Raw genomic sequence first — 26,523 nt, forward strand, 5'->3', positions numbered from 1 at the left:
ATAGCATTTATCTAAAGAGACACTCTGCCTTTCCGATCAAAGAAACACTTTTCTTTGTTTCTTTCTTTTCCTAAAGTATTTTTTGTTGTTTTTTACTGACTGCGAGATATGGTATACGCTGCTCAGCTTGTTAAGGACCGTCTTATATCAACATGCCCAGAGACTTCAACGTTACCAACAAACAGGCTTTCGATTTACTGTCTCAGTCTGTTTAGTAATGACATTGTACTTATATAGCCCCTAATAGGCAGTGATGTATTTTATAATAGTGTCTTACAATCACATAATGCCACATCAAATCGACTTTTCCTACAAGAGACATGGAAGACTCAAATAGACAAAACAACCAGACAAGCCTATGCCAAGATAAGAACATAAAGTTTGACTTTCAAAGAAAGGTTACAACGCTCTGCAAATAGAGAAACTTCTTTTTCTTTTTTTTTTTTTTTTTTTGCGAAGCGAGTATGTTTCTGTCAACTTTCTTGATAGATATTTTCAATGGGCTTGGCGGATAGGCCTATCTGTAAGGGAGTAGAGTTCCACGGTGTTGTTTATTGAGAATTCCAAATGGAATCATATTTCATTCAATGAATATAAATAATTTTGAAGGTATGTACTCTGCTTAATGCAGCTTACTTGTGATCATGTACTATTTCACCCTTTTACCCCCATTTTGTAAGCAACATTATTTACGCAACACGTATACGTTACGCATAGCCTAAATACGTACCACAGTATACTGTAACGCGCCACAATTGGTAACTATATCACTGAGATTCTAGTCACGTCATATCGATATAAACTATCGTATCTATAGTCCTTTGTGAAATACTTCGTTTACAGCACCTTATATATATATATATATATATATATATATATATATATATATATATAGCTATATATATGCAGACAATATCAGCAAAGGACATCAAGGAATATCTGCTAACTGTCGCATTCTTCAGGGAGCACAACTGTCCTTGACACACCACAAAATAATGATAATCCCCACACACCTATATTCACTACAAATTCCAACTTCAAAATGAGTATATAGTGTAGTAAATTTGGCCTCTAAATTGAATAGCGTGACACATTATGCTTTCCGTATTCATATGTCTGGTCTTATAGCGATATGCGGTGAATATTTATTGTCACGTAGCGAGAAGAAAGCATCGATAGAGACAGATATTCTAAAATATTCTGAAAGTCTTTGTAGTTAAAGTGACGTAATTGCATAGGTATCCTCCAGGTCTACAGACTTATTATTTGATTTGCTCATAATAGTCGTATCTTATTGTTAGCGTCAGTCTCTGATTCGATCCTTGTTCATTTGTTCTTTATATGCCATCCAGGGTGGATGAATAATCAAACAAAATTGCGGCTGACAATCGTACGTCTGCGCTCATGTATTTATGGTTTTTTGGGCCGTGATGATATCGTATTGGCCTTATTGAACTCTCCTCTCTCAATTCCTAATAGGAACCCATACAAGCTCGCGCCACAGTTCATGGCTTGGTCGTATTGTTTGCGTATTCAGTACGAGCTGACTAACCATCAATCAATTAGACAGAGGAAAATAGTCAGCTATTACAAGCCCCCTCGGTATTAAAAAAAAAAAAAGTTTACACGCAGACAGGTATTCATTATTGCGATTGAGCTTGTAGCAGATATTATTATTCGTTTACACCACCTTGACCACCGACGGGTTTCGACATAGAGGATAACTCTAGTAAAGAATATCTTCTGAAATTCATTTACATTTTTTAACTGAATTTACGCTATCCTCTATGTGGAGGTTTATAGTCTGACAGTCTGTCGGTTTATCAACTTGGTCGGAGGGATTGCTCTCTGCAACGTCTGTGCGAAGGTTCAAGATTCGAGCCCTTTATTGCGGCACTTTTGTCCGCGAGCCAGCCGTTTCACATGTAGAGCTTCGCAGTTACTGAGGATGTGTGCGATACCTCGACATACAGCCGTACGAGTCATACCACCTAAGAGTCATACGGCCAACGAGGTAAACACTAAGTGAACAACCACGAGCTCGATATCAACTGGTAGGCCCACGAGCTATAATGTCCACGAGCTGAGTTAGACACTGGGCAAAAAAGGGCCCATGATCTCCATACCGGACCGCTCAAGCTCGACATTACATCAAGGGACTCGGGACCACGTCTCGAGCTAGACATACAGCTCACGATTATTTGCCTATAAATGTCTACATCATGTGTGTGTTTAACTTCAGTGTGCATAGCTTATAGTGGTTTGTATGTCGTGCGCTGTATGACTCGTAGGTGAATGACTCGTGGACCTTTTTTGTTTTTTTGTTTTTTTTTACGTATCTAGCTCGTGAGCTAGATTATTATTCGTGGATGTCGAACTCTTGAGAAAACCCCGTTGGCCAAAGCTTCTGTACGTTCTAGTGACAGCCGAGAGATAGATGGGTTTATCTTCCGCCACCCTGGTGACGGCTTGAATGAAATAAAAGTTCCGCAAGGCAGCAATGAGTGAGTGTCTCTTGTTTCTGAATGCAAATATTCCGAGTGTGTCCTCTTTGATGGAATGCTCTTTGTGTCCCACTCCTTTTTTTTGTAGAACAAGATGGTTGATTATCCCCCCCCCAAAAAAAAAAAGAAGAAGAAGAAGGAGAAGAAGAAGAAGAAGAATATACATAAATTTGAAAATACTCATATGCTGACCTGTACTTTTTGGCTAAGGTTTTAAAACAATTTTACAACAACCATGCATTTTAGTTAAACTATAATTTCCATAAATCATACATTTCATTCTTTCATAAAGTATGCATTCTTGTCCACTGCAGCAACATATACGAGAGTATTGAGAAGGTGATGTGAAAACTTTTTTTCCAATGATTCTCGTGTTCCTTGACTATGATTTTTGAGAAACACCCGCCCTGACACTGCCGACTTTAGAAGGCAGCAATGTCAACATTGCCAGGGCAGGACCCGACCCGGACCCTGTTATCCCCGAAGTAAATCAGGTGTCGCGTAGCAGCGTCTGGCTGGCAGCGGTTCGCGTTCTGACACTTCACAGGCCCGAGTATATTGACTCGCTGTCAGGCGAATAATATGCCAGTCCGCCAGCATCGTTCGTTCGAGAGCGGATCGGACAACAAGGGGGTGTCTCTCTGGTTCGGAGTATAACAATCATTCTCACAGAATGTTGGAATTGTGTATGAGTACGTGCTGTTTGTGAGATCGCCGAAGGACCTATTTTAAACCAGGTATAAACCATAATCAGAGGAATCATAATTCAGAGGAATATTTTGTGATGAATAATTGGCTTTGCCGTTACGCTTTTCTCAGCTCCGCCGGCAGCGATGATTCACAAAAATAACCGATCCTTGAAACCTAGCTGTCCCATATAAGTCAGACGAACATGTATCTTTTTCTCACTTTGGTTTGGTTGTTTTTATCTCTATGCGCAGGATTAATTATGTGACAGCCCTGGCACTAATTTTGGCAGAAGAGACATCTGTCGTCATCGGACTTTGTTCTGTCTTCACTCCTGGTAAGTGATCATCATTTTTGTCTTGCCTAGCTGTCACTGGCTGTACGATTGTGTCTGTCTGTCTGTCTGTCTTACTTTTCTACGATCCCTCAGTTAAAAGTCCATTTCATTTCGCAAAACATGTCTTCTTAAGGCACCGTAGTATTTCCTATCTCATATATGATTTGAAGCTCCTCAGAAACAAACAAAAAAAAGTTTTCATACCAATGTCAGCTGAAGTATTCACATTTGCCGGCTTCCGTTACAGAGCTTTAGGCAGTTTTCGTGTAGGTCTTTCCCGATTAGTATTCATTTCTGTTCATTAACTACCTCTCCATAACCATGTCCTCTTCCTAATTTGTGTTGGTTGATGGTGTACTATACATGGAGTTGACAGTGTTGCAATACAGTACAATGTCAAAAACCGACATGTAAGTGTCCCAATGCGTTGTCAAGAAAACGGACATGTAAAGAAAAAGGGAATATCAACCACTTGCAAAAAAAAAATAAGGGAATTGTGCTAATAATACTGGGGGTCCTATTATTCTCTCTCTATTCGTAGTATCCTCTTCGATTCGGAGATATTTCCAATTACTGCTCTCTTTCCCTCCCCCGTCACTAATAACTTGGCACATTTTGACAACTCTCGCGCCCTGATTGCTCGAGTGTTCGCACCTGCGCGATCAATTAATTTTTGACACAATTTTCAGTGTTGGCCAGCTTAGGTTGATTATATGCTTGTGTAATCACAAGGGGATGATTTTTTTTTTTTGGTCCAGTTCTCCTCCGAATGTATTCAACTTATTTTTTTTTCTTCTTTCTCATTTCCAACAACAGACACAATCTATCTCCATTTGTGTTTGGTTTCATAGATATGAAATTAAGAGAAATAAAGAAATATTTTATTGTTGTTGTAGTTTATATCCACTTTACTTACTCGTTATTCATTGGGAGTTATCCCCAGAATCGAAATCAGCTCATTATTGTTTGTTTGTGCATTTGAGAGGGGAAGGGGAGTCGTGTTTTTTTTTTTTTTTTTTTTTGTTGTTGTTTTTAGATAAAAGATTTCATTCACATTTAGGTCCTGTTTGTTAATTATACAAGTGTATTCTTTGACAGGAGCTTTTTTGCTCAATCAATTCTTGTTTGTTTGTATATTTCCACATCCAAGAGTAGTATATCGATGAACGTAAATATGGGAAAGAAAAAAAAAAACCCAAGAATACTGGGGAAAAAGTGTGTGTGGCTGGAACTAGTAATTCGTGTATACATGCATATTACTAGGAAGCCTTCATGAACATTGAACAGCACGAACAGAAAATGTGTGAAAAGTTTGCTCTTATTTGCCCACAGCATACAACTGGTTTTTTTTATAAGTTTCGCCTAGAATTTGACGCACCCTCCATAGTAAATGTGTCTGCATAATCAGAATTTGATGTTAGTGGTAATGTTCCATCGTTTTATGCTTTGAGACAGTATTTTTGCTTTTTTATTTATTTATTTTCTCTTCTTTTTTTTTTGGGGGGGGGGGAGTTCTTAGGGAGGTTATGGATGAAGGTAAAACAAGTTTGCCTTTTAATGCATTGGCCGAAAAATGCGAGTTCGTCTTGTTTTTGTCTGTTTCTATTTTTTTTGTTTTTGTTTTGCGTTCTTATTAAAAAATAGTATGTTTTAGACGTGTTAATGTACATGCCTTACTGCACTTGAACTTCAAAGCGTACAATTCAATGCACAGCAGGTGCTGGTAGTGAACACCTCTTTCTAATCCGGACCAGGCGAAAGGTCACGTGTACTTATCCTCTCGTGTCTGCAGAAGTGTGTGCGGGGGGGGGGGGGGGGCGATGACAAAATAAAAAGGAGTCAGGGAACCAGTTCCTTGATATTGCACGGATATTTGCTCACAACGGCTATATAGAGCCGAGATTGTTTGCTTCAAAAAAAAAAAAAATCAGTGTTTACTCAACTGAGATCAAATTCTAGACACTCGATAGTATCGATCAATCCATCCGCTGATTGCTCCGTGATCGATGACTACATTCCTTTCTTTCAAAATGGGTGCCTAACGCTTCACTTTCTTGTGTTATACTAAAGGATGTCACATAGAATTGTATCGTCGTCGTACAATGATCTGCCATAATCGCTTTTCTAGCGTCTCGCTTGCTACATTTCATCTTCCTTTTTTATTTTCCCCAGAGACATTCGAAAGAGACAAAACATATGATACAGCGCTGAAAGTGAGAGGTTTGATCGGGATGACAGTATTTCCCCTCGGAATTCTAGGTATCATATACCATGAGATCATGTGTACGAAAAGAAAGTTGTTTGAATTTCTCGCTAGAAGTCCGTTGAGGGCGCAAGTCAAATCTCACGCCACTCCACGGCTCGGCTGACGAAGAAAGCTCCTTAAACTTAATTTCGCCTAGACATTAAAAGGACAATGCAGTGCAAATGCAATGTCTTTTGTTAATCACATGAGTAACATGGAAACATGCAGGTTATACTCATTCTAGGGGATAGTGTATTCCAATGTCTTTTGTTAATTGTATTTAACAGTATTTTAGCAATGATTGACAGATGATGTCACTGACAGCATATTGGCTTTAAATGTGTTTGTGGGCGCATCCAAACAATCTGAGGAAAATTGGGGGTATGAAATTTATGGCACGATTTTACGTATCCATTTTACCACATAAGTAACGTTATGGACATCTTGAATCAACACACGTCAACATGCATTTGCATTAGGTACATAATTCCTTTAAACATCGGGAAACTAAATGGGAACAACATTTTTTGACAGAAGGGGACTCGATCGTTGGGTTCATTTTTATATAAGTTTATATTCTAATCCCTATCATAAGGTCACAATGAGATACAGTAATTGCTTCGTCTAGTTGGAACCCTTTAATCATTTGTAAATACATATCCCATGTGTGCATTTTAGTCGGAAGCCGTTCCCTATTATGAAAAAACAACAACAAAAAGCACATAATTTATGAGGTGTTAAATCTGCACACGAAATCAAACGAACGCAACAAACAAAACGGATCACTTTTACTGCTACGTTCTCACATCAGCTATTAGCGAGCTTTTAGATCTGCGACGCGAAAGCTAAGACGATCGGATGTTGGGGGGGGGGGGGGATGACATTCTGCGCATGCACAAGACAACCGTTTCTATTGTCCAGCTCGCCTATAATGTCTGTTTCGATTCTTTCTCTTTCTATTACAGCTTGTGAATATGAAATATCATGATTATACCGAAATGAAAATTGTCTGTCTGTGTTGGCGTAGAAGAGGGAAGCGTGAAAATATCAACTAAACTACTATAAGTTATCTGCACGCTAAATCTTGCATTTTCCCATCTATTACGAGCTTTCACTTGAAATTAAACGCCAGGTATAATAATATCAATACAAAGTCATCCAATATTCTGCAAATTACTGACAAATAGGCTCTTGAAAAGAGCTTGAATTTCAATCCAACACTATACTGTACAAGGGCAAAACCACGCAAAACGCTCACACCGGTAAACTGACAGAAACATACTGAGTAAAAGAAACAGGTATACATACACAAACACACACCCGCCTCAGACACAATGAATATCTCCGATCTTTCAGTGAGCCATACGTCCAATCTGAGCATCCCTGACCTAGCTAACACGTTCATAAAACGGTACAGATTTTGTTGTTTTTTTTTTTCGGTACAGAATTTTCAGTCTGTACGCCACGACGCCTGAGGTTTGGACGAAGGATGATAGTGACCTAATCCTGTAATACATATTTTTAGCTTTTCATAACAGACGCCTTTTGTGAAGGTGGTGGAGAATAGTATTTGGTGGGTGAATGCATCTCGTTTTGAAAAAAAAAAAGAACACGGCACAGTGGTCCCCATCAATCTAACCTTCCTCTCTTTAGAATTCAAAAAAAAAAGAAAAAAAAAGAGAGATTTTGGGACGAATTCCGACAAAGCATGATATCAAAGAGACATCCTCGCGTTTTGAATTGTAACGTTAGCGCTATCTTTTGCCAGCAGTTGGTATGACAACCATGGAAAGAAATGTACCCCGCTGATACAATAATTTGCGATAAGTGTTAAACGAAAACAGTGAAGATTTGACCAGAATTTGAAAGAAAATATCATGGAAGAAAGTGACGGTCATTTCAACGCCCAAAAGTCGTACATGAGGAGGTTCTATGGAAAACCTTTTGATCTTGTCATGGGCCCAATGTCAGCTTCTCTATTTTTATTGGCCGCGGGGGAACGAAATCGCTGTAATTCATTTTGAAAGGAACATTATTACTGTCGTATGCTTCCCTTCGAATGAACATCATTATTTCTCAAAGCATCGGAGACAGAGGGAGTTAACACCTTTGGATTATAGACAGTGTGCGAGTGTTGCCTCTGCAGCTGGATAGAGCACAGTGTCCCACAGTGTGAAACACAAAGTAAAACACAGTGTGGCCACATTTGTGAACACAGTGTCGACACATTGTGAACACAGTGTGAAATCTGTTCACATTGTTAAATCAACATTGTGAACACATCGTGAATCATCAATTCACAGTTTGAAACAGAACATTGCCATGTGAACACACTGGAATAAACCACACACTGTTAAGTGGATAGTACATAGTTTTGGTTGAGATGGGGATTCAGGTTTTAACTTTATGCGATCCAAAAGCAAAGCAAAGCATAAGGGTCCTAATAAAAGGTGGGTTCCACCTTTTATTACGACTTCTTTGATTTTGGACATCTCAGTCAGTTCAAAACCGATTTTCATCAAATAATCTTTGAAGTCCTCCTAGAATTGTATTCCCTTAATATTTCATATAAGCGGTTTCTAATCATCGTGCAAAAAACTTCGAATCTTGAATTTCCATCTTAACCAAAACGATACCATTCCTTTAAATTCGAGCGTTTTGACATATTTGACTATGTGAACACATTGTGAATGGTGCGTGCAATTGCGTCTGTGTGTAAAATAGTGAGGAGAGTCCATAAGTGACGACAAAATGTTTCATGACCCCCTCCACCCCCCCCCCCAAAAAAAAAATAAGGGGGAGGGTGGGGGTGCAGTGTTAAAACCTTTTTGTAAGAATGTGAGTTGATAAAGCGACACTATACTAATTTACTGCTGTCGCAGAACGAGATGCATTGATTTGTGTTATTTCGTTTTACGTCGTTGAATACATTCATAGTAAATAAGCCGGAAATAAGACGAACGGCTGAATGCCTGTTTGCTGCCGCATGCAATGTGTATAGGTTAAAGGAGAATGTTGGTATATTTACGCTGTCTCGTAAGAAAACGTATTTATCTTCAGTTTTATGTTCACGAATTTCCAAGTGATAAAGAAAGAGAAGGCACCATTACATTCCAAATATTGCCTATTTTGAGCCTGGAACTTCGAAAATAAATGTGAAGCTTTCTCCTGTGCAGCAGTAGGATCGCGTTATGCCCCCCCCCCTCCATTTTTGTTAACGCCGCTGGTCAAATATTTCAGGATGCATGTTCAGCCCCAACACTTTATTCAGTTGTTTTCATTAAAAACTGTGGAGAAAAGCAGCGCAGAAAGGATGTCCCGACACTAATGTTTAGTTTACCTCGGGGCACCTCCATAGTCACCGTGTGTTGCTCCTTGACAAACAGCAGTTTTCCCCCCTCTTCGCCATTAAACCGATTTCCTCTAAGGAAAGAAGTTCGTTCTCCCCGCCTTTCTGCTTTCATGTTTGAGGGCTTAACGTGACGGGGGGGGGGGGGGAGGGGGGAGGCACGCCACAAAGCGCGTTTATGTGTGTCGTCACTACAGGCCATTCTATTTCTCGTTCCGTTCATCTTTCATCTCGTTCCCTCCTTTCAAAGAGTCCGTTGTCAACGATCGAGGTTTATGCCGTGTTTTCTATACACATTCTGTCAGAGCTATACAATAAAAAGCCTCTTTTCTCCCATATTTCATGGACGACCGGTTTTAGAGCTTGTCGAAAGTCCTCAAAACCAAGGACACAAAGCAGACGACATTCACTAAAGTTGGTGCGCCAAGATAGAGACTATGATATCCTCGTTTAGATCGATTTGACAAGATTATATCACACACAACAGGGGGCAGATAAAACCTAGCCAACGGAATATTTAGGATCATGACGAGGAGTCCATTAGAGATTCAAGTGCCGAATTCGTTGTGCTATTGATGTCCCTTGTATCAAGATAGGTGAACTCACATTAACCTTGATTGCACAATACACCTAGTATTCATATTATACTTGCGTATATCTATTCTCAAATCTCCTTAAAATCATATTCAATACCGCATGTTCAGTTTTAGCAGTTGAGTACGCGTGCACTGCGTGCCACGTGTATCACTGCACGTCGTATACATCCCCGTCTGTGTTGGCTTTTCTTGATTACTTTCCACTCCGCGGACTGATGAACGTTTACGGAAGACACCGGTTTCCACGAGTTTGTTCATTTTAGAGTAGAGCCGCATTCAATAAAAGCGATCAGATCCGTGATCGCGCAACTGTTCGGATGCGCATCCGAGAGATTGCGTTGCCATGGTAACCGCAGCCGGTCGGAGCACAGACTACCGACGTTCACGATTTCCTCACGCAGCCAGTGCGTATCCAAACAGTGGATTATTGAATATCGGAGAGGTTTAAGGGAGGAGTGCACGACGGTGAAAGGGGTGATGAATAGAAGGGATAAAATGGACGCAGAAAGAGAGAGAGAGAGAGAGGGGGGGGGGGTGGTGAGGAAGAGACTGATGCGAGCTTGTAAGAGAAACAAAAAAAAAAAACTTGAAGGAAAACAAGAGGAAACAATACTGAACACTCTACTGGGTATCAAAATCTAGTCCCGGGACTAACAATCCAAAACATTTCTAGCTTTCTGCTTCCGACAAGTCAGTTTCTTTTCATGTAGCTTACCATTGTTGTGTGTCTTTGTCATGGTAGATCTCCCGATTATATCTCAATCATACGCTTTGAAGATGCATTTTCCCCCGCCAAACACAGTGATTCTCTCGGCCGTGTGCCTCCGGGAATCACACTAAGGCAGCACCAGCGGTGAACATATAATACCTAAGCATGTATTGAGCAACGGCGCGGTGGAGTGCAAGTAAAAGATGAGGCTGAAAGGACCGATGTTATCAGACCACAGATATTGAAAAGGTAGACAATGAATTGGAAGGTATCAACTAGATTCAGTGCAGTATTATTATGATCCCAAAATATAAACGGGAAGCGACAATTTTGACTGAAGAAGCACCAGGAGCATTAAGGAACCAATATAATAGGGAGGTGTATAACAAAAATTGGGAAAATGTGTTTGGCAGAAAATGAATGCACAGCGGTGAATCCTGTGACTAAATTGATCAACTTCTTGGCAAAGACAATACAAGGACTGTCTGTGTTTCGGAGGAAGAGGGAGAGAGGAAGATGAGAGCATGCAGCGGGGCCCCACGCCTTCTTTCGTTTCTTCCACCCTGCACGTCACTGGCGTTTCTACACTCAGTCTGAGCTAGCAGTGCCATTCGAAAGCAAAGACGATTGCTCTCAACTGCTTTTTCGATTTGAGCGCTTAATTGAACTTTCGCGAGTCTGCATTGAGTGTCGAGGAGAGCGAGGGGGAGATTTGGGGAAGAAAAAGAGATGGGGGTGGGGTGGGAAATTGGGGAGAAAGCTTTGACTACTTGTCCCCTCATCTCACCCGCGTCAAAACATCTAAGCAAATCACGTGACGAATGGGCCTATGAAGACAAAGGCGACACAAACCAATTTGATATCATTACGGAATAATTTCTTTTTCCATATTGGCCTCAGGTCAAGGATATCTGACTAGTTATTATTGGTTGCTATGTTGCTCTCTCTAGACAATCTTGTTGCAGTAATAACATGAAACAGTTACACTTATTTTCACTTCGAGCAAGAGTGTTGTTACTCCCCTTTCTCCCTTCTCCTCTCTCTCTCTCCCTCTCTCTCTCCCTTTCTCCTTCGTCTTCTTCTATTCCCTCTCGATCTCTCTCTCTCTTCCATCATTTTATATTGCGACTGACGATTTACACCCTTCATCCTGAGAATCTGGGCCATTCCTCTCGCTTTGGTTCATGTACTGGTAGCTTGTTTGGAAGGCGTTTGAAAAGGAATCAAATTTTCATGAAACTGGATGGGGTGAGGGAGAGATAAAGGGTGGAGGTAATTGAAGTCCCGAGCCCCGAGTCCGTGTGAGTTAATGGCATTTCGAACTGTTTGGATGATTTTTTTTTTTTTTTTTGGTATGTTCTCTCCCATGCCAGTCAACATCTATAGGATGATGCCACGTAGCAGAATATATCACGTACAGAATTTATCTCGAGTTAAAAAATACAAGGGATGATGAATTAATCCTCAGCTCAGCTTTCGGCTTGAATACACGCCTTTTTTTTGGGGGGGGGGGGGGTCGTGCGACAATTTATTAGGAAATTTATAACGAACTGCTGAAGTTAGCAACAGTCCATCAACCTTTTTTTTTCATTGCCGGCTATTATGGATATGGACTGTTTTGCCGTAATTAATACATAGGACAATCATCCATATTGTCGGATTTATTTTTAAGCACATAAAAGTATATCAACGACTTTGATGTACGGCAAATCTGACAGAGTCGAACTTTTACCACATGAAACCCAGCTATCGAACTCGTAACCCTATCACAGAAGACAAATTTCGAGTGGCTACAAATCACTAGTGGTCCAAATGAACTAGAACCGAAAAACATCTCACGGTGATTGGGATAAAGATCAAATCCCAGCAATAATCACGTAACCCAAAGGGTGCCAGGTAAAAATGGCAGAGGTAAAAATGGCAGAGGTAGAAATGGCAGAGGTAAAAATGGCAGGGGTAAAAATGGCAGAGGTAAAAATGGCATGGCAGAGGTAAAAATGGCAGAGGTAAAAATGGCATGGCAGAGGTAAAAATGGCAGAGGGGTAAAAATGGCAGAGGTAAAAATGGCAGAGGTAAAAATGGCAGAGGTAAAAATGGCATGGCAGAGGTAAAAATGGGGTAAAAATGGCAGAGGTGGCAGGGGTAAAAATGGCAGGGGTAAAAATGGCAGGCAGTAAAAATGGCAGAGGTAAAAATGGCAGGGATAAAAATGGCAGAGGTAGAAATGGCAGAGGTAAAAATGGCAGTGGTAAAAATGGCAGGGGTAAAAATGGCAGGGGTAAAAATGGCAGAGGTAAAAATGGCAGGGGTAAAAATGGCAGAGGTAAAAACGGCAGAGGTAAAAATGGCAGCGGTAAAAATGGCAGAGGTGAATGATTATGTGGTAAAAATGTCAGAGGTAAAGTTATCAGTGGTCGAAATGTCAGTGGTCAAAATGCTAGAGATAAAAATGCCACTGATAAAAATTTAGTCGTTGAAATGTGAGAGGACGAGGTAAAAGTGACAGAGATTTTTTTCCTTCATGTTTCTGACACCTTTCTCGCAATACGCGCATTTCGTGCCTTCTTCTCCTGAAATAAAGCACGGGGGAGACCGGGGAGAAATGGGACACGGGGAGAAATATGGGACACTCATGTAACTTGAAAAACGCTCGGCCAGTCAACAATCCAATTATATCAGTAAAAAGATGAGCCTCGGTACACCTGAAAATGGACATATTAACCACTATACAGCTCTACATGTATCTTGTCAGTAAAATATCAAACTCACTTTAGATCTGGTAGGTCCTATACTCTATTAATAAGTATTTTTAAAAGCGTGCAAACTTCTGAAAATAAAATTGCTTGATAACAGACATGCGGGTATGAAAAATGATGTTATTGGCACGGATCGTTTACTGTTTCCATTTGGTTTCCGTTACCACTAGGAGAAATTTCGAGATTTTTGTTTTTGCGCCATGTGATACTTGAACAATGTAATAAAATATTTTGCAAAAGCTTTTTTTTTTTTGCGCCGTATGATACTTGAACAATGTAATAAGATATTTTGCAAGAGCTTACTTATGTCTGCCGATACATCTGCTGTAGTTTGTTTTTTGCGTTTTGTATTTTTACTTCTACATTATGCCGTGATCAGGCCTTGTGAGATAAATAGGCTCCTACGAAACCTGAATGTGAGAAAATAATATTGAACAGGTGAAAAATTAGCGGTTTGCTTCGAATATGTCTCCTTCACTTCTTTACACTAAACAGATCAAGAAATGACAAATAATGACAATATACTAGCCTGGACGTGAGCGGAATTCGTTTGTGTAAGAGTGTGTATGTGAGAATATGTATATCTGCGTATATGTTTATACCAAAAGTGGGTTCGTGTGTGTGTGTGTGTGTGTGTGTGTCTGTGTGTCTGTGTGTGTGTGTGTGTGTGTGTGTGTGTGTGATAACTTCATTGGGCGAAACAACGTAGGATTAAACTGTTTAAGGGCTTTGCAGCATTGTTGGAACCCCCTTATAATGATAGGTAATAATAATGATAATAATAATAATAATAATAATAATAATAATAATAATAATAATAATGACAATAAAAATAATGATAATAATAACGGTAATAATGATAATACTGAATAATAAAATAATTTCCCATAGGACTACTAGGCTCTTAGCTGGTTTATTATTTCTCTGCACACAGACAGATTACGCCACTGCACTTGAATCAAACCCAGAATGCTGAGAGTGCTCTAATCTCTTTAAAACATAATTCATTCTATATTCTTCAAACCTGCAATTTGGAATTGAAAATTCGAGAAATACAGTTTGCTCTGGCTAGGTTATCATTCGAAACCTCTTCATACGTTTATATCTCAAGAAATCGCTCTCATTATACTTCTGACATTGTACTTCTGCCGTTTTTGCCTCTGCCATTTTTACCTCTTCCATTTCTACCTCTGCCATTTTTACCCCTGCCATTTTTACCTCTGCCATTTGTACCCCTGCCATTTTTACCTCTGCCATTTTTACCTCTGCCATTTTTACCTCTGCCATTTCTACCTCTGCCATTTTTAACCTCTGCCATTTTTACCTCTGCCATTTTTACCTCTGCCATTTTTACCTCTGCCATTTCTACCTCTGCCATTTGTACCCCTGCCATTTTTACCTCTGCCATTTTTACCTCTGCCATTTTTACCTCTGCCATTTTTACCCCTGCCATTTTTACCCCTGCCATTTTTTATCCTGCCATTTTTACCTCTGCCATTTTTACCCCTGCCATTTTTACCTCTGCCATTTTTACCTCTGCCATTTTTACACCGAACCCCTCAAAGAACCAGTGTAATGATCTTTCTTTAACATGTCGTGTTTCTATTCACATCGTGTTAACGCGTTCTGAGTTTCTTCAATGCATCGTCTTTTCCAGGCCTAACTTGCCTGTAACAACCTGTCAAACGCGGTGTAATTTCCTTTCACTTTATTCCATGTCGAGTAATGAAACATCGATGAAGGCTACATAATTGGAAAGCAAAATTTTATTGCCATCTTTGCAAAGAGGGGTCAAACAACTGTCTTTTAGACTGATTAATATAATTATGATTTGAGCTAAACGGTGCGACACCGACCCACAATATCTTGTCTACTTTCGGAAGGGCAGATGGCATGGTGGCGATACGGATGGTGCATTTACACAGCGCAGACGACAATGCTATAAGACCGGCGCGCCGTTCCCTTGACCCGATAATAATGTGCCCAATTACGCAGAAACTCTTTAATGTATTAGTATTTCGGATGAACAGCACGAGAGGTTACGCCTCGAGGCGCAAAACGCATGCGATCTTTTCTTCTCCTCGAGTGAGGGGACAGATAGTTGGAAAAATAAAAGAAGAGCTGGAATCGACGTAGGAGAGGAAAGGGAGAGGAAGAGAAAGAGAGGGAGGGGGGGGGACAGAAACTTACAACAAAAGCATGCATGTCTTTTATTGATGATGTACAACGAGAGGACTCTCAGCCCAAATAAGATCTCTCCCCCAAAGCATGTCCTCTTAACGCCTTCATTGTGCCGGCTCCAATGCACATTTCTGCCTTCACGCTTTTCCAGTGTATCGGAGGAGATGCTTCCAGCGATTTCTTTTACCCCGCTCTTATTTGGTAGTTGCCGCCACCATAATGATTGTATGCGCGTGATGCGGCGAGAAATTTTCGGCTAGATTAGATGGATCGCCTGAGGTGTTTGGCATGATTTGGTGTTGCCAGAAGTGCACTGACTTTCAAGTTGCCGGGGGTCAACGGAGATGTCAGATAAACAGTTGAAAACAAAGTTGCCAATTTGGAGTGTACCATGCCCGTTTGATACATACACACACACGCACACACACACACGCGCATAAAAAAAAATCCTTGTAAAGAAATTAATTAACTCACGCTGAGTGCAGGTAAGATCTCCTCAAGCGATCTTTCGGAATAGGAACCAAGTGACGCTCTAAAATTTACATCTACCAAGAAATTTAGAAATCGTACGCCAGCAAAATCTGTATTTACTAAGAATATGATAAACGTATGATATGCAAGTTCAGATGAAGAGCAGCGATCAAGAGACGTTTAAAGGGAAAAGTTAATCGTTATTCGTTGCGCGTTGTAACAATCCATCAATCGGCACATTTTCAGAGTGACTTCAAGTTTTGCTGCGACATAATTGTTTCTAGAGTAACACTTTCCAAAGTGAAGTAGAATGAAAGAGCAATGTCGAATTACACAGGAATACACAGAAAGACATCGCATACATGTTTCCATGGACTATAATCTTGTGCAATTTTCCATATTATATACTGTCATAAGATCGAGGTGTTACAAAGTTACCCAAAACGGAGAGGTTGATGCATGAATCACCGCATCGAATCAACTTCCGTCAGTATGGGGAAAGGCCTTCTGTCTGCTTGTGGATGATGCAGTAACAACGATAGTCTCCAAGCGTTCTGTATTATTCCAAAGCGTCTCTAAATGTTCCTTCATAGACGTGACATTAATGCTAAGCATTAACGTTATTGACACTCGTGTTACAAACGAGATGAAAATCAACAGAAGTGTAGATTGCGGGACGGGCCGTTTAAGGTCGTCACATTATTGTGTTCCAAGGACACACAAATCATAATTATTCGGTCCTGAGAACTTCAATGTTTCCTGATCAAATATTTGCCATTCTGAAGTACACGTCTTGTGTGTTTTGCGCGAAAAGTATCAATAATCACGCCAAATTTACAAAGGAATCGCTGTCATTTTTTTTTTCAATCATTTGTCATGCTCGTGCTTTAAAGGAATTTTTTGTATCAACGTCAACGAAGTCGCTGACGCAAAGTTCTACATCAAATCAAATTCAGTCGAATCGTTCACTTTGGTTTTACTTTGACATTGCGTATGAGGGAAAAAAGTACAAGTAATTTACAAATGTGAAGCTTGTATATCGGAATGATCATGTATTAAACATGACCAGTAATCAATATGTCACACAGGCATTTAGCGCGGAATGTCATGCACTTTTTTCATCACTTGATTGGGAATGCTTTTAAGAAAGAAGCATAAATGCATGGCGCCTTGGTCTGAATGATACTTCATGTTGTTCCTGAACAGTCTAGTGACGTTTCACGTTACAAGAGAAGAAGCTAAATCTAGATTTTATCGAGAAGGTCATCTTGGAATCGTATTTGGTAATTTTAGAAGACTTGAAGCGGATGCTTCTTTCCTCGTGCCATTGCTTTATTGAAGTTCAGTGTTTAAACGGAAGCCAATTGACCTAAATTATGTACGTACTCTAATGGAGCCAATAGTCATCGTCTGTACCCTGGGGGCATTGAAACAGTTGTCAAGTGATTGAAGTCATGGGAAGAATGTGAATAACAAAGATTCAAGCATTCAAAAGAATCGCAGAGACCTTTTCCATGTGCCTTTCTGCAGGGCCTTGGCGTAGTGCCATACATTAACAAGGCGGAAACTGAAAATTCCTGGTACTACGTGCATCTCGTCGATGCATCGAGGGAACCGATCCGTGCCATTCGTAATGGCGTTGTTGGGAGGTCTTGGGATTTTGTGATCGTAGCCTTTATCGATCTCTGTCAGCTTTTTCCCCTCCTCATCAAATTCGTTATGCTGTTTTCTGTAATCCCACGGGATCTGAAAGCTCTATCCATCGATTCTTTCTCATCCCCCCATCCACCACATATCTTACATTAGAGCTCGTGTCAGCATTGCTATGCGTCGTCACGTCGCTTTGGAAATACACTCTGGCGATCAGTGTTCACATGCTAGCAGACGATCAATTTTGCGTTTGATCGGACGCTCCACCGATAGCATGGATATTCTGCGCGCGACGCGCGGTGAGCACGTCGCGCTCCCTGTGAATTTATCGCGAAGCTGAACGAACCGGTGAATGAAACCAAGGCAAAAGCTGGACGGACCACTTACGAGCGCACTTTCTCACGGATACAATTCTCACCTTACCGTCATCCAAGACGTGATGTGACACCTGTCAGCGACGCCACCGTGAATGCAGTGCATTCAAATCGAATAACGCAAGAGGGGAGGAGGAGTGGGGGTCAGGACGAACCGATCTTCTCAAAATATGAACTTCACACTCCATGCGAGAGACAACAGGGGGAAGAGGTCACCACACTTTTCATCAGTTCGGGGAAAATCTGTAAAACGTTTAAAGAAATTCAATGTCTGTAATGTTTGGAATGTAATTGCAGAGTCCCAATTTTGTTAACACATTAATAATTGATTCGGAGGTGCAGGAGTGACCTACATAACGAGTGAAGTGGTAGAAACGTTATCCTCCGGGCCGCTTTCCCCTCAAAAGGTGTCTACCGAGTGAAGGACCAGCTACCCAAGTGAGTGTGACTGCATGTGCTTGGATGTGAGTGCTGGTGTGAACATGAGTAATGTGCATACTGCAACGACATGGGTATACATCAAGTGTGTATTCAATATCTCTCATTACTCCTGTCGTTATACTTGTGAGCGCAAGGAGAAATACCTTAGCAAAAATAATAGGTATATCATCACTTCATCAGTCACCGACATGCGACTGACGCATGTGCGTGTGAAATGAGAACAAATCGGTGCCTCCCTCTCTATTATCTTTAGCACATGAAGCTATGACTTATTAATCTAGGATTTATTCATAGTTTCGTCACTTCGCATTAAGTTACGAAACAACCATGTGAATCAGGTTGAGGATAAACTGAAATGAAACTGGAATCCACGCTGTATGTAGGCCTTTAAATGGAGATGCCTCAAAACGGTTTAAGACTTTCACTGGGTTACACTTTGTACCTCTATTTCGTGTTTGCCACACTTGAGGGTTCTTTCTATTTCGTATTTATGATGGAAAGAACTGGTCATTAAAGTTAGAGAGGCCCGAACTCCATGAGGGATTCCAGCGTGACATTTGCCTTTCGCAGAGCGTGTAAATATTTAACATTCGTTCATGGAGTGTGACGACCGACTTTTACTCTGTAATATTCGCCCTGGCGAATCGTCGAATGTCACACCACTGAAATACATGTCACAGACAGGTTTGCGTCATTCAAAGAGAAAGTGTAGAATAGCTGAACAATGTATTATACAAAGCTATGAGACTTCATTCATTCATTATACACAACACAACACACACACACACACACACACACACACACACACACACACACACATATATATATATATATATATATATATATATATATATATAATTCTTACAACCCTCCCCATCTCTCTCTATCTCTATCCTTTTTTCTTTCTTTCTGTCTTGAATAATATAATATGGCAGTGCAAATGTACTCAAGCAAAATAATGTTGCTTGTTCTTTGAGTTTATTTATCTTATTTATTAAGTCTTCTTTTAAAGCAGGGTAGTCCCATTCAGTGCCACAAAGGTCTGCTTTACAAGGGAGCCCTATATACGTTGATATACATTATACATTACATGTGCACACAATAAAAAAACAAGAACAAAACGAACATAGATATGATACAGCTAAAGAACAATCGGTTCGTGAGAAAATAAAACACATAAGAAAGAACATAAAACGAGTGGAGAAAATAGATATCTGAATTATTCATAGCTAGTGCAAAGGGTTCATATCAAATGAGAGATTGATATTGGCGTACACGATTCTTAAATGTTTGCAATGAGGAGGCTGTTTGAATAAAAATGAGTAACTCATTAAATGATTTGCTTGCAGCATATGTGAAGGAGCATTTCTTATATTCAGTTCTAGGTTTGGGTATATGTAATTGGCAAGAAAGGGCATATCGAGTGGTATAAGTAGTAGGGCGTTTGGTCATAAGTTTGACTATGTACGGTGGGGCTAAATTGTGTAGCAATTTGTACACTAGGACACTATAATGATATTGAATTCTTTGTTCAATTGACTGCCATTTGAGAGCATGAGAATCGATGAGTAAGAGCTTGCGCTGGCATGGAATAACCTCCATTTAATACTACGCGAGCATACTTATTTTGACAGCGTTGCAATCTGTTTAAATTTGTCTTTGTTAGTGACCCCCATACAGCACAACAGTAATCAATATGTGGAAGTATGAAATGAAAATACAGCTGATTCATGATTTTACGTGTCAAACACGATTTGACTCTTCGTATATACACACAGTAGAACGAGAAATTTTCATGACTATTTCATCGATAAGGGGAGACCAGTCAACAGTTTGTCCAAAAATTACCCCAAGGTGTTTGAGTCTCGTGACAGTTTCCAAAGGCCTGCCATTCATACAGATTTGAAAAGTTAATTAAGTTAATATAGATATTGAAACCGGTCAGATCATTATGCGCAAATTCGACCAGCTGGTGATGACGTCATGCAGTCAAATAACCATTCCCTTTTGCCTAAAAAGCCTGAAAATATTTTCGTCATAAGCAGCTCTATACCCATCCCCAGAATCATTTCGCTTGCAATATGTAATTTCTTCTCTTGGAATGTGATTACAGTATAACACTGATCTATGCACCGGCTTTAAATGAAAGTTTTGTGGCAGGCACGTGATAACATCAAAATGACCATGTCCAATCATCATATCCATGTATACACTTTGATTTTTGTACCTGTGTGTGAGTGTGAATGTGAGTGTGTTGAATGTGTGTGTGTGTATGTGTGTGTGCGTGTGAGGGAGTGTGCCTGTGTTTGCCCATTTGTGGCCCAAGTTTCACATCCCTATGACAACATGATTGAGTATGGAGATGTTTTGAAAGAAGAACCGGGTATCATGGCGTTCGTGGAACCCTTTCACGTATGGACCCCGGCGTCTAAAAACTAACATCCCCAACGTTTCGGGATGGATTGCCACTCTCGTTCCCCGGAGGCAAACATAGTCATTGAAAATTCGCGAGCACGTCTGATTAAAATTGACGTCGCAGTCGCTCCCGCGCGCGTTCGTGAACGTGGGGCGGCGAAGGTCACCGCCATTCTATTTCGAGCGCAAATCCACCGGGCCGGTAGCATCGCTAATGAGAGCGAGAGACGCGGAACCACCCACCCCACCTCCCCCACAGTTTCCTCGCTTCGACCCATTCATCCCTCTACGCGCTCCGTGTCGTTACGCGCTGCGTGAGGAAGTCGTGCTGAACCCTGATATAGGTTCCAACCGGGCACGAATGTCTGCGGTGCTATCGAAGTGTTTGATGGTAAAACGAGTTATCTCCATTTTTGTCAATGTGAGATATTTGCGGTTTCTGCTATAAAAACAACATGGTGAGAGATATGGGATATATTACTCATAACTTCAAGGATATTCCATGTTATGTTACAAGTGAGGTATTACTGGAAAGGTTTTTGCTCTATAAATTTTATGATTGACTTTATACTTTAAAATGTTTAAAAATGGTGACCTATAACCAAAAAGGACTCACTACAGTTCTACTTCCCAAACTTCTAATGATGTTTTAAAATAGAGCGATCTCCAACATGACCAACTCGCACAAGGATTATGGCAAATTATTACGTGTATTTCGAGAAAATTGTCATGCCAATTGTAGCAGTTATTGACATCCTGAAATTGTTTAAAGCAGGAAATAACATAACATTTTAGATCACCGTGCCAACGTATAGAACAACACAAAACTAAATCGAAAGCTAAACCTTGTTAAGGTTGACCGTATGTGAACGACCCCTAACATGACGAGACAGACCCCGGCAGCTCCTCGGTGGGAGCCCTGATGTCACCCGGTCCAGATAGCCACGGGGGATCTCACGTCGTTTTGACATATCATTGCTGCGAACATAGAAGACATAGGGTCAATGAACAAAGAAATTGGAGGGACTGAAAGAAGAAGGAAGGAAGAAAGAATTGAATATATAGTCCCAGGAAACATAATACATGTATCAGCAAGTATCAGAGACATATGGGCAGATACGAACATTTGTAGTTATTATTCATAGAAATTCAGACTTCTGCATTTTTCATCAGTTGGTAGAAACAGAAGGTCTCGTGTCGTAGCCTTAGTCCAGAAGAAGAAATGTGCCTTAAAAGAAATAAACCAAGGAGCAGGTTAGATATTGGTTTTGCAATTTAATAATGTAGGACGAAAACGTAGAATCGAACGTTAAAAAGAGTGTTCTATTCGGGTTGTATAGTTTCGCCATGGATCGATGAAGACGATGATCTTAGCTATTTTTTTTTTAATTCGTCAAAAAGAAAATATTTAGCTTCACACTTTCAATAGTATCATATCGGTATCAATATCACAACACGTTGAGCAGCTCGATCTCGCCGTTAGCACGTCAATCTCCCGCACCTCTGCAATACTCTTATAGTAGGTAGTTACCTGTGTTCACGTGACTGTATCGAATGATTGGCAGTGTGTGTCACCATGTCGGTTCATTGTGTTACGTCACGGTGAACCACGGTGGTGTTACAATACAATACAATACAATCGGATCATTAATAGCGCTCTTACACAGTCAATGACTGGTTTCACAGCACTTCACAACAAAATTCAGTCACAGATTAGCGTTAAAAAGGAAAGTCTTACGATTCTTCTTGGAGACATCAAGGGATGGGGACATGCGGACGAACCGAGGTAGTTCGTTCCACAATCGCGGTGCAGCCGTCACAAAAGCATTGTCCCCCGCTCTACTGTTGGTTTTGGGTACATGGAGCAAGGTGCTATCTGCACTTGAACGTAGTCCAGGTCGAGCAGAACAGTATGGAATGATTAGAGATCTGAGATAAGTAGAAGTGTTGCAGATGACTGGGAGTTTGTAACTTTTTCTATAAGAACGAGGGAGTGACATCTGAAGTAATTCACTGATATAGGAGAAAAACATTTCTCATTATGACAGATACAGAGGTGACCCCAACTCCAACTTCATTCCACCTGCATTCGATGTATATAGTATGGTTGTAAAGCTCGCCGCGGGTGAACGACAGTGTTACTTTCACTCTTTCTTTCCATCTAAAAAAAAACCAACAACAAGAACGATTTAACCTTTCTTTATCAAATTAATTTGTTGCCATATAGCTTTTCGAGATGATACTACAGCCAAAAGTTGTGTTTTACGTGATCAAAACACGCAAACATTCCTAAACCTCCCAAATTACGAGCTTATAGAGCGTAATCGCGCGTGCGTAGTTGTAGGCGTAATTCGCCGCACGCTATAGAGGGAGACGAGCGATTCAGCATGAACTGGGTTAATTCTATCAGCCCAGAGTTACCTAGGCAAACGTGGGATGCATCGCTTTTGCGCGGGTTTCTTTGCGGCGAATAAAGGTATCATCTCGTTTATTCCGCGAGTTAAATCGGTCAACTTGACTATCTTGACATGCGCGAACTGCTAAGTTTATTTCCAGCGGCCTGTACAAACAGGCTCGAAATTTACACTACAGCCTTCGATCAAGTCTTAACATTTAAAATACTGTTCTAACGTTTCCATCATGGGAAACCGACACAATAATCACGATGTTTAAGCTCTCTCCCTCGTTTTTTTTTTCTCTCTCTTTCTTTCTTCTTGTCTGCCATTAGTGTATGTGTGTATGTGTGTATGTGTGTGTGTGTGTGAATATAAGCCTAAACGCACAAACATGTAAACGAGTTGCAAGTAACGACGATGTATTATCATTGACTTTTACTTTTCTCTCCTCATTTTCTTCCTTCTGCAGGATCAGGTATCAAGGCTTTATACCTTCCCGCTAGCGACTTGAGATGGCGTTAAACATGTGCTCTCATCTCACCTTCTTCGTGCCCATAGCAACGCAGACGGGATGAGCATCGTGTGCGTCACTGCGACCACCCTACGTGTTTCGGCGAGCGTTATCTGAGGATACAGCCAACAGCGGATGATGTCACGCCTGTCGCATGATCGGTCGGAGCAGCGGTGAACGGAGTGAGGGAGAGTTTTGCGTGCAGATAGCAATGGTTATAGCCAAACGCAAAGGAAATCATGTCAGAGGAGGAAGCCATGTCATTAGGACTTCCCGCCAAATGCCAGCGAAAAGTCGCCCTCACTAGTCGTTCAGCAATGGGCCTGCTCCTCTTCACGCTCACCCTGTCTCTGTGCTTGATGGTGCTGAGTTACCCGGAAGCAGTTCCCGTGCAGAATCAAGTCGTCCGCGAGGTCATTCCCAAGGAATACCTCAACACGTGCCACCGCAGAAAAGCGGACGGGACGCGCGCCCTTTTGCCCTCGAAATACCTGACTATGAACGACTGCGCTCAGCGTTTACCTCGTGCGATTGTCCTCGGCGCGAAGAAGTGCGGAACGGGCGCGCTGCGCGTATTCCTCGACACTCATCCCTCCGTGGTGTTTTCGAAGAAAGCCGAACCGCGATATTTCACGCAGAATTACCACAAGGGCGTGGACTGGTACCGTGAGACAATGCGGCATACGTCACCCAGTCAGATTGGAATTGAGAAATCGCCTGGCTATCTATTCTCCAAGCAGGCAGCCAAGCGCATCAAAGCAGACCTACCGTCCTCCACGAAACTGATCGTGATTCTCTGCAACCCGACGCGGAGGACCATCTCCGACTTCACGTTCGAGCAGCTCAACGCGATCAAGGAGAAGAGGAAAGTCGGCACCGAGGAGGCCAAGGTGATCGCCCGCCAGACCTACCGACCCAACAAGTTCGAGAGGGCCGTTCTCACCTCCTCAGGCCGCATCAGGACCGACCTGGACATAATCCTCCACAGCATGTACGACAAGTTCATCCTTACCTGGCTGGAGACGTTCCCGCGATCACGGTTCCTCTTTGTCGACGGTGACAACTTCACGCAGAACCCCGTCCCCGTCCTGAACGAGATCGAACGCTTCCTCGACATCCCGCCCTACTTTAACAACAGCAAATTCTACTTCGACGAGGAGAAGGGCTTTTACTGTCTTTCCGAGCCGTTCAGGCAATGCTTGAAATCGACCAAGGGCCTGGAGCATCCGCCCGTGGACAAGGCCGTCCTGAGAAAACTCCACCAACTCTTTCGAGCCCACGACTTCACAACGAGTATACTGACGCTGAAAAATTTTACGTGGATGAGAGATGGTAAAGGTGCTCCATCATAACATATATGAAATAATTCAACGCCAATGGGTGAGATATTTCAATGTATGTGTGCGTATGAGAGAGAGAGAGAGAGAGAGAGGGGGGGGTACTAGACATAGAGAAAGACAATCAAAATATCTATACATTAACATGATCACAAAATAATGATACGCGAGGAAGCAAAGAAAGGGGAATGACAACTACGTCAAGTTTAGACGAAATGAAATGTAGTTACGTTTTTTAGAATAGCAATGACACATCGAGAATACAATCAATCAAACGATGCAGTATTCAGTTGCTGAATTCAAATATTTGTGCAAACGCACAGAATTTATCACTGTGTTGCAACAGTGATAAAGAAATATTGTTATGTATTTGCCATATGATGTTGCTGAGGTCTTGCACGTACTCTACTCTATCATACTTTCTTTCATCTGTGTACAGGAATCTACGCAATAACCATACAGCAGTTGTATAGCGGGAGAAGTTGTCAGTTAATGCCATGCCGATGTAGACGGACCGAATATCTGCGGAACATTCAGTTCGAATTGCCCCCACGCACATTTAATTTCGCGAGCATTACGCCCCCACTGGCAACATTCTGGGAATGAATTATAGATATTATTTATAGTAGCAATTTAGTTTTTTCGCAGTGTCTGTGAGACGCATGGCGCTTTAGGGCAAGATGCTTGTATCCATAAAAGGAGGAGGCGGAGAAAGGGGGAGAAAAGCTTCCATTTCTTGGGCAATGATATTACAAGAAATGTGTTTGTGCTACAGACTTGCGTCTATATCTTGCCGTATGGTGAAAAACCGAATTTTCTTTCTCTGTTTGATGCAACGTAATCATGGTAATGTTCTGGTTGAACTTGAAATGCTCTTTCTAGGTTGAATTCCTTTTGCTTTTTATTGTTACTGTCTTTATTTTTTTTATTATGGCTAGCATGAATACATTGATTATTATCATTACTTATTGTTATTAATATTTTTATCATCATAATGATATCGATTGCGCATATGATGATGGTAATGCTGAATATAATGATCATTACTCTCATATTGATATTTGTCATGGTCAATATTCATCAAAGATTAGAAAGAGAGTGACAGAAAGAGAGAGAGAGAGAGGGGGGGGGGTAGAGAGGGAGAGAGCGACGCACATGAGAATGCCTGTCGCATGGCGTCTTTTCATTGTTTTCATTGTAAAATTTAGTGTAACTGCACTCTAATATATTTCCCCTAAACAATTCTTTTTAAGAAGTGCTTTCAATCAATCGTGTAGATGAGTCTGACGGATATATATAGGCCTACTTGATATTTTCGTGAGTCTAAAAAGTGGTGATCCATGTCACGTCGCCGCAATTCGATAAAATCTAGTACATCAGATCACCGTGCACTTTTCAGATGCGCTATATAGAGGAGAGAGATGAATTACATTGGGTATGAAAGAATAACGAAACAGATTGTGGCTGACCGAGACGATGATATGAAACTTTCTCTCTCCCATCTCTGTCTCTCTCTCTCTCTAGACAATATCTCCCACTCCTCCCTCTCTCTCTTTCTCTCTC

General features: G+C 41.1%; 1 protein-coding gene across 1 annotated transcript; it reads left to right on the forward strand.

Annotated features, from left to right (window-relative positions):
• Positions 1 to 3,107: 3,107 nt before the first annotated feature.
• Positions 3,108 to 25,298, forward strand: LOC139742024 (heparan sulfate glucosamine 3-O-sulfotransferase 1-like). Its single transcript, XM_071652586.1, has 3 exons — positions 3,108 to 3,241; positions 3,446 to 3,528; positions 23,582 to 25,298. The coding sequence occupies exon 3, from the start codon at positions 23,863 to 23,865 to the stop codon at positions 24,973 to 24,975; it is 1,113 nt and encodes a 370-aa protein (XP_071508687.1). The 5' UTR covers positions 3,108 to 3,241; positions 3,446 to 3,528; positions 23,582 to 23,862; the 3' UTR covers positions 24,976 to 25,298.
• Positions 25,299 to 26,523: the final 1,225 nt, after the last annotated feature.

This window comes from Diadema antillarum, unplaced genomic scaffold (genome assembly GCF_040938485.1).
Source record: "Diadema antillarum isolate AM-2024a unplaced genomic scaffold, OU_Dant_1.0 seq00000973_RagTag, whole genome shotgun sequence".
In the NCBI taxonomy this organism is placed as follows: Eukaryota; Metazoa; Echinodermata; class Echinoidea; order Diadematoida; family Diadematidae; genus Diadema; species Diadema antillarum.

Excerpts from the sequence above, each read along its gene's own strand:
- LOC139742024 (XM_071652586.1), top strand. The coding sequence starts at position 23,863 with ATGTCAGAGGAGGAAGCCATGTCATTAGGACTTCCCGCCAAATGCCAG.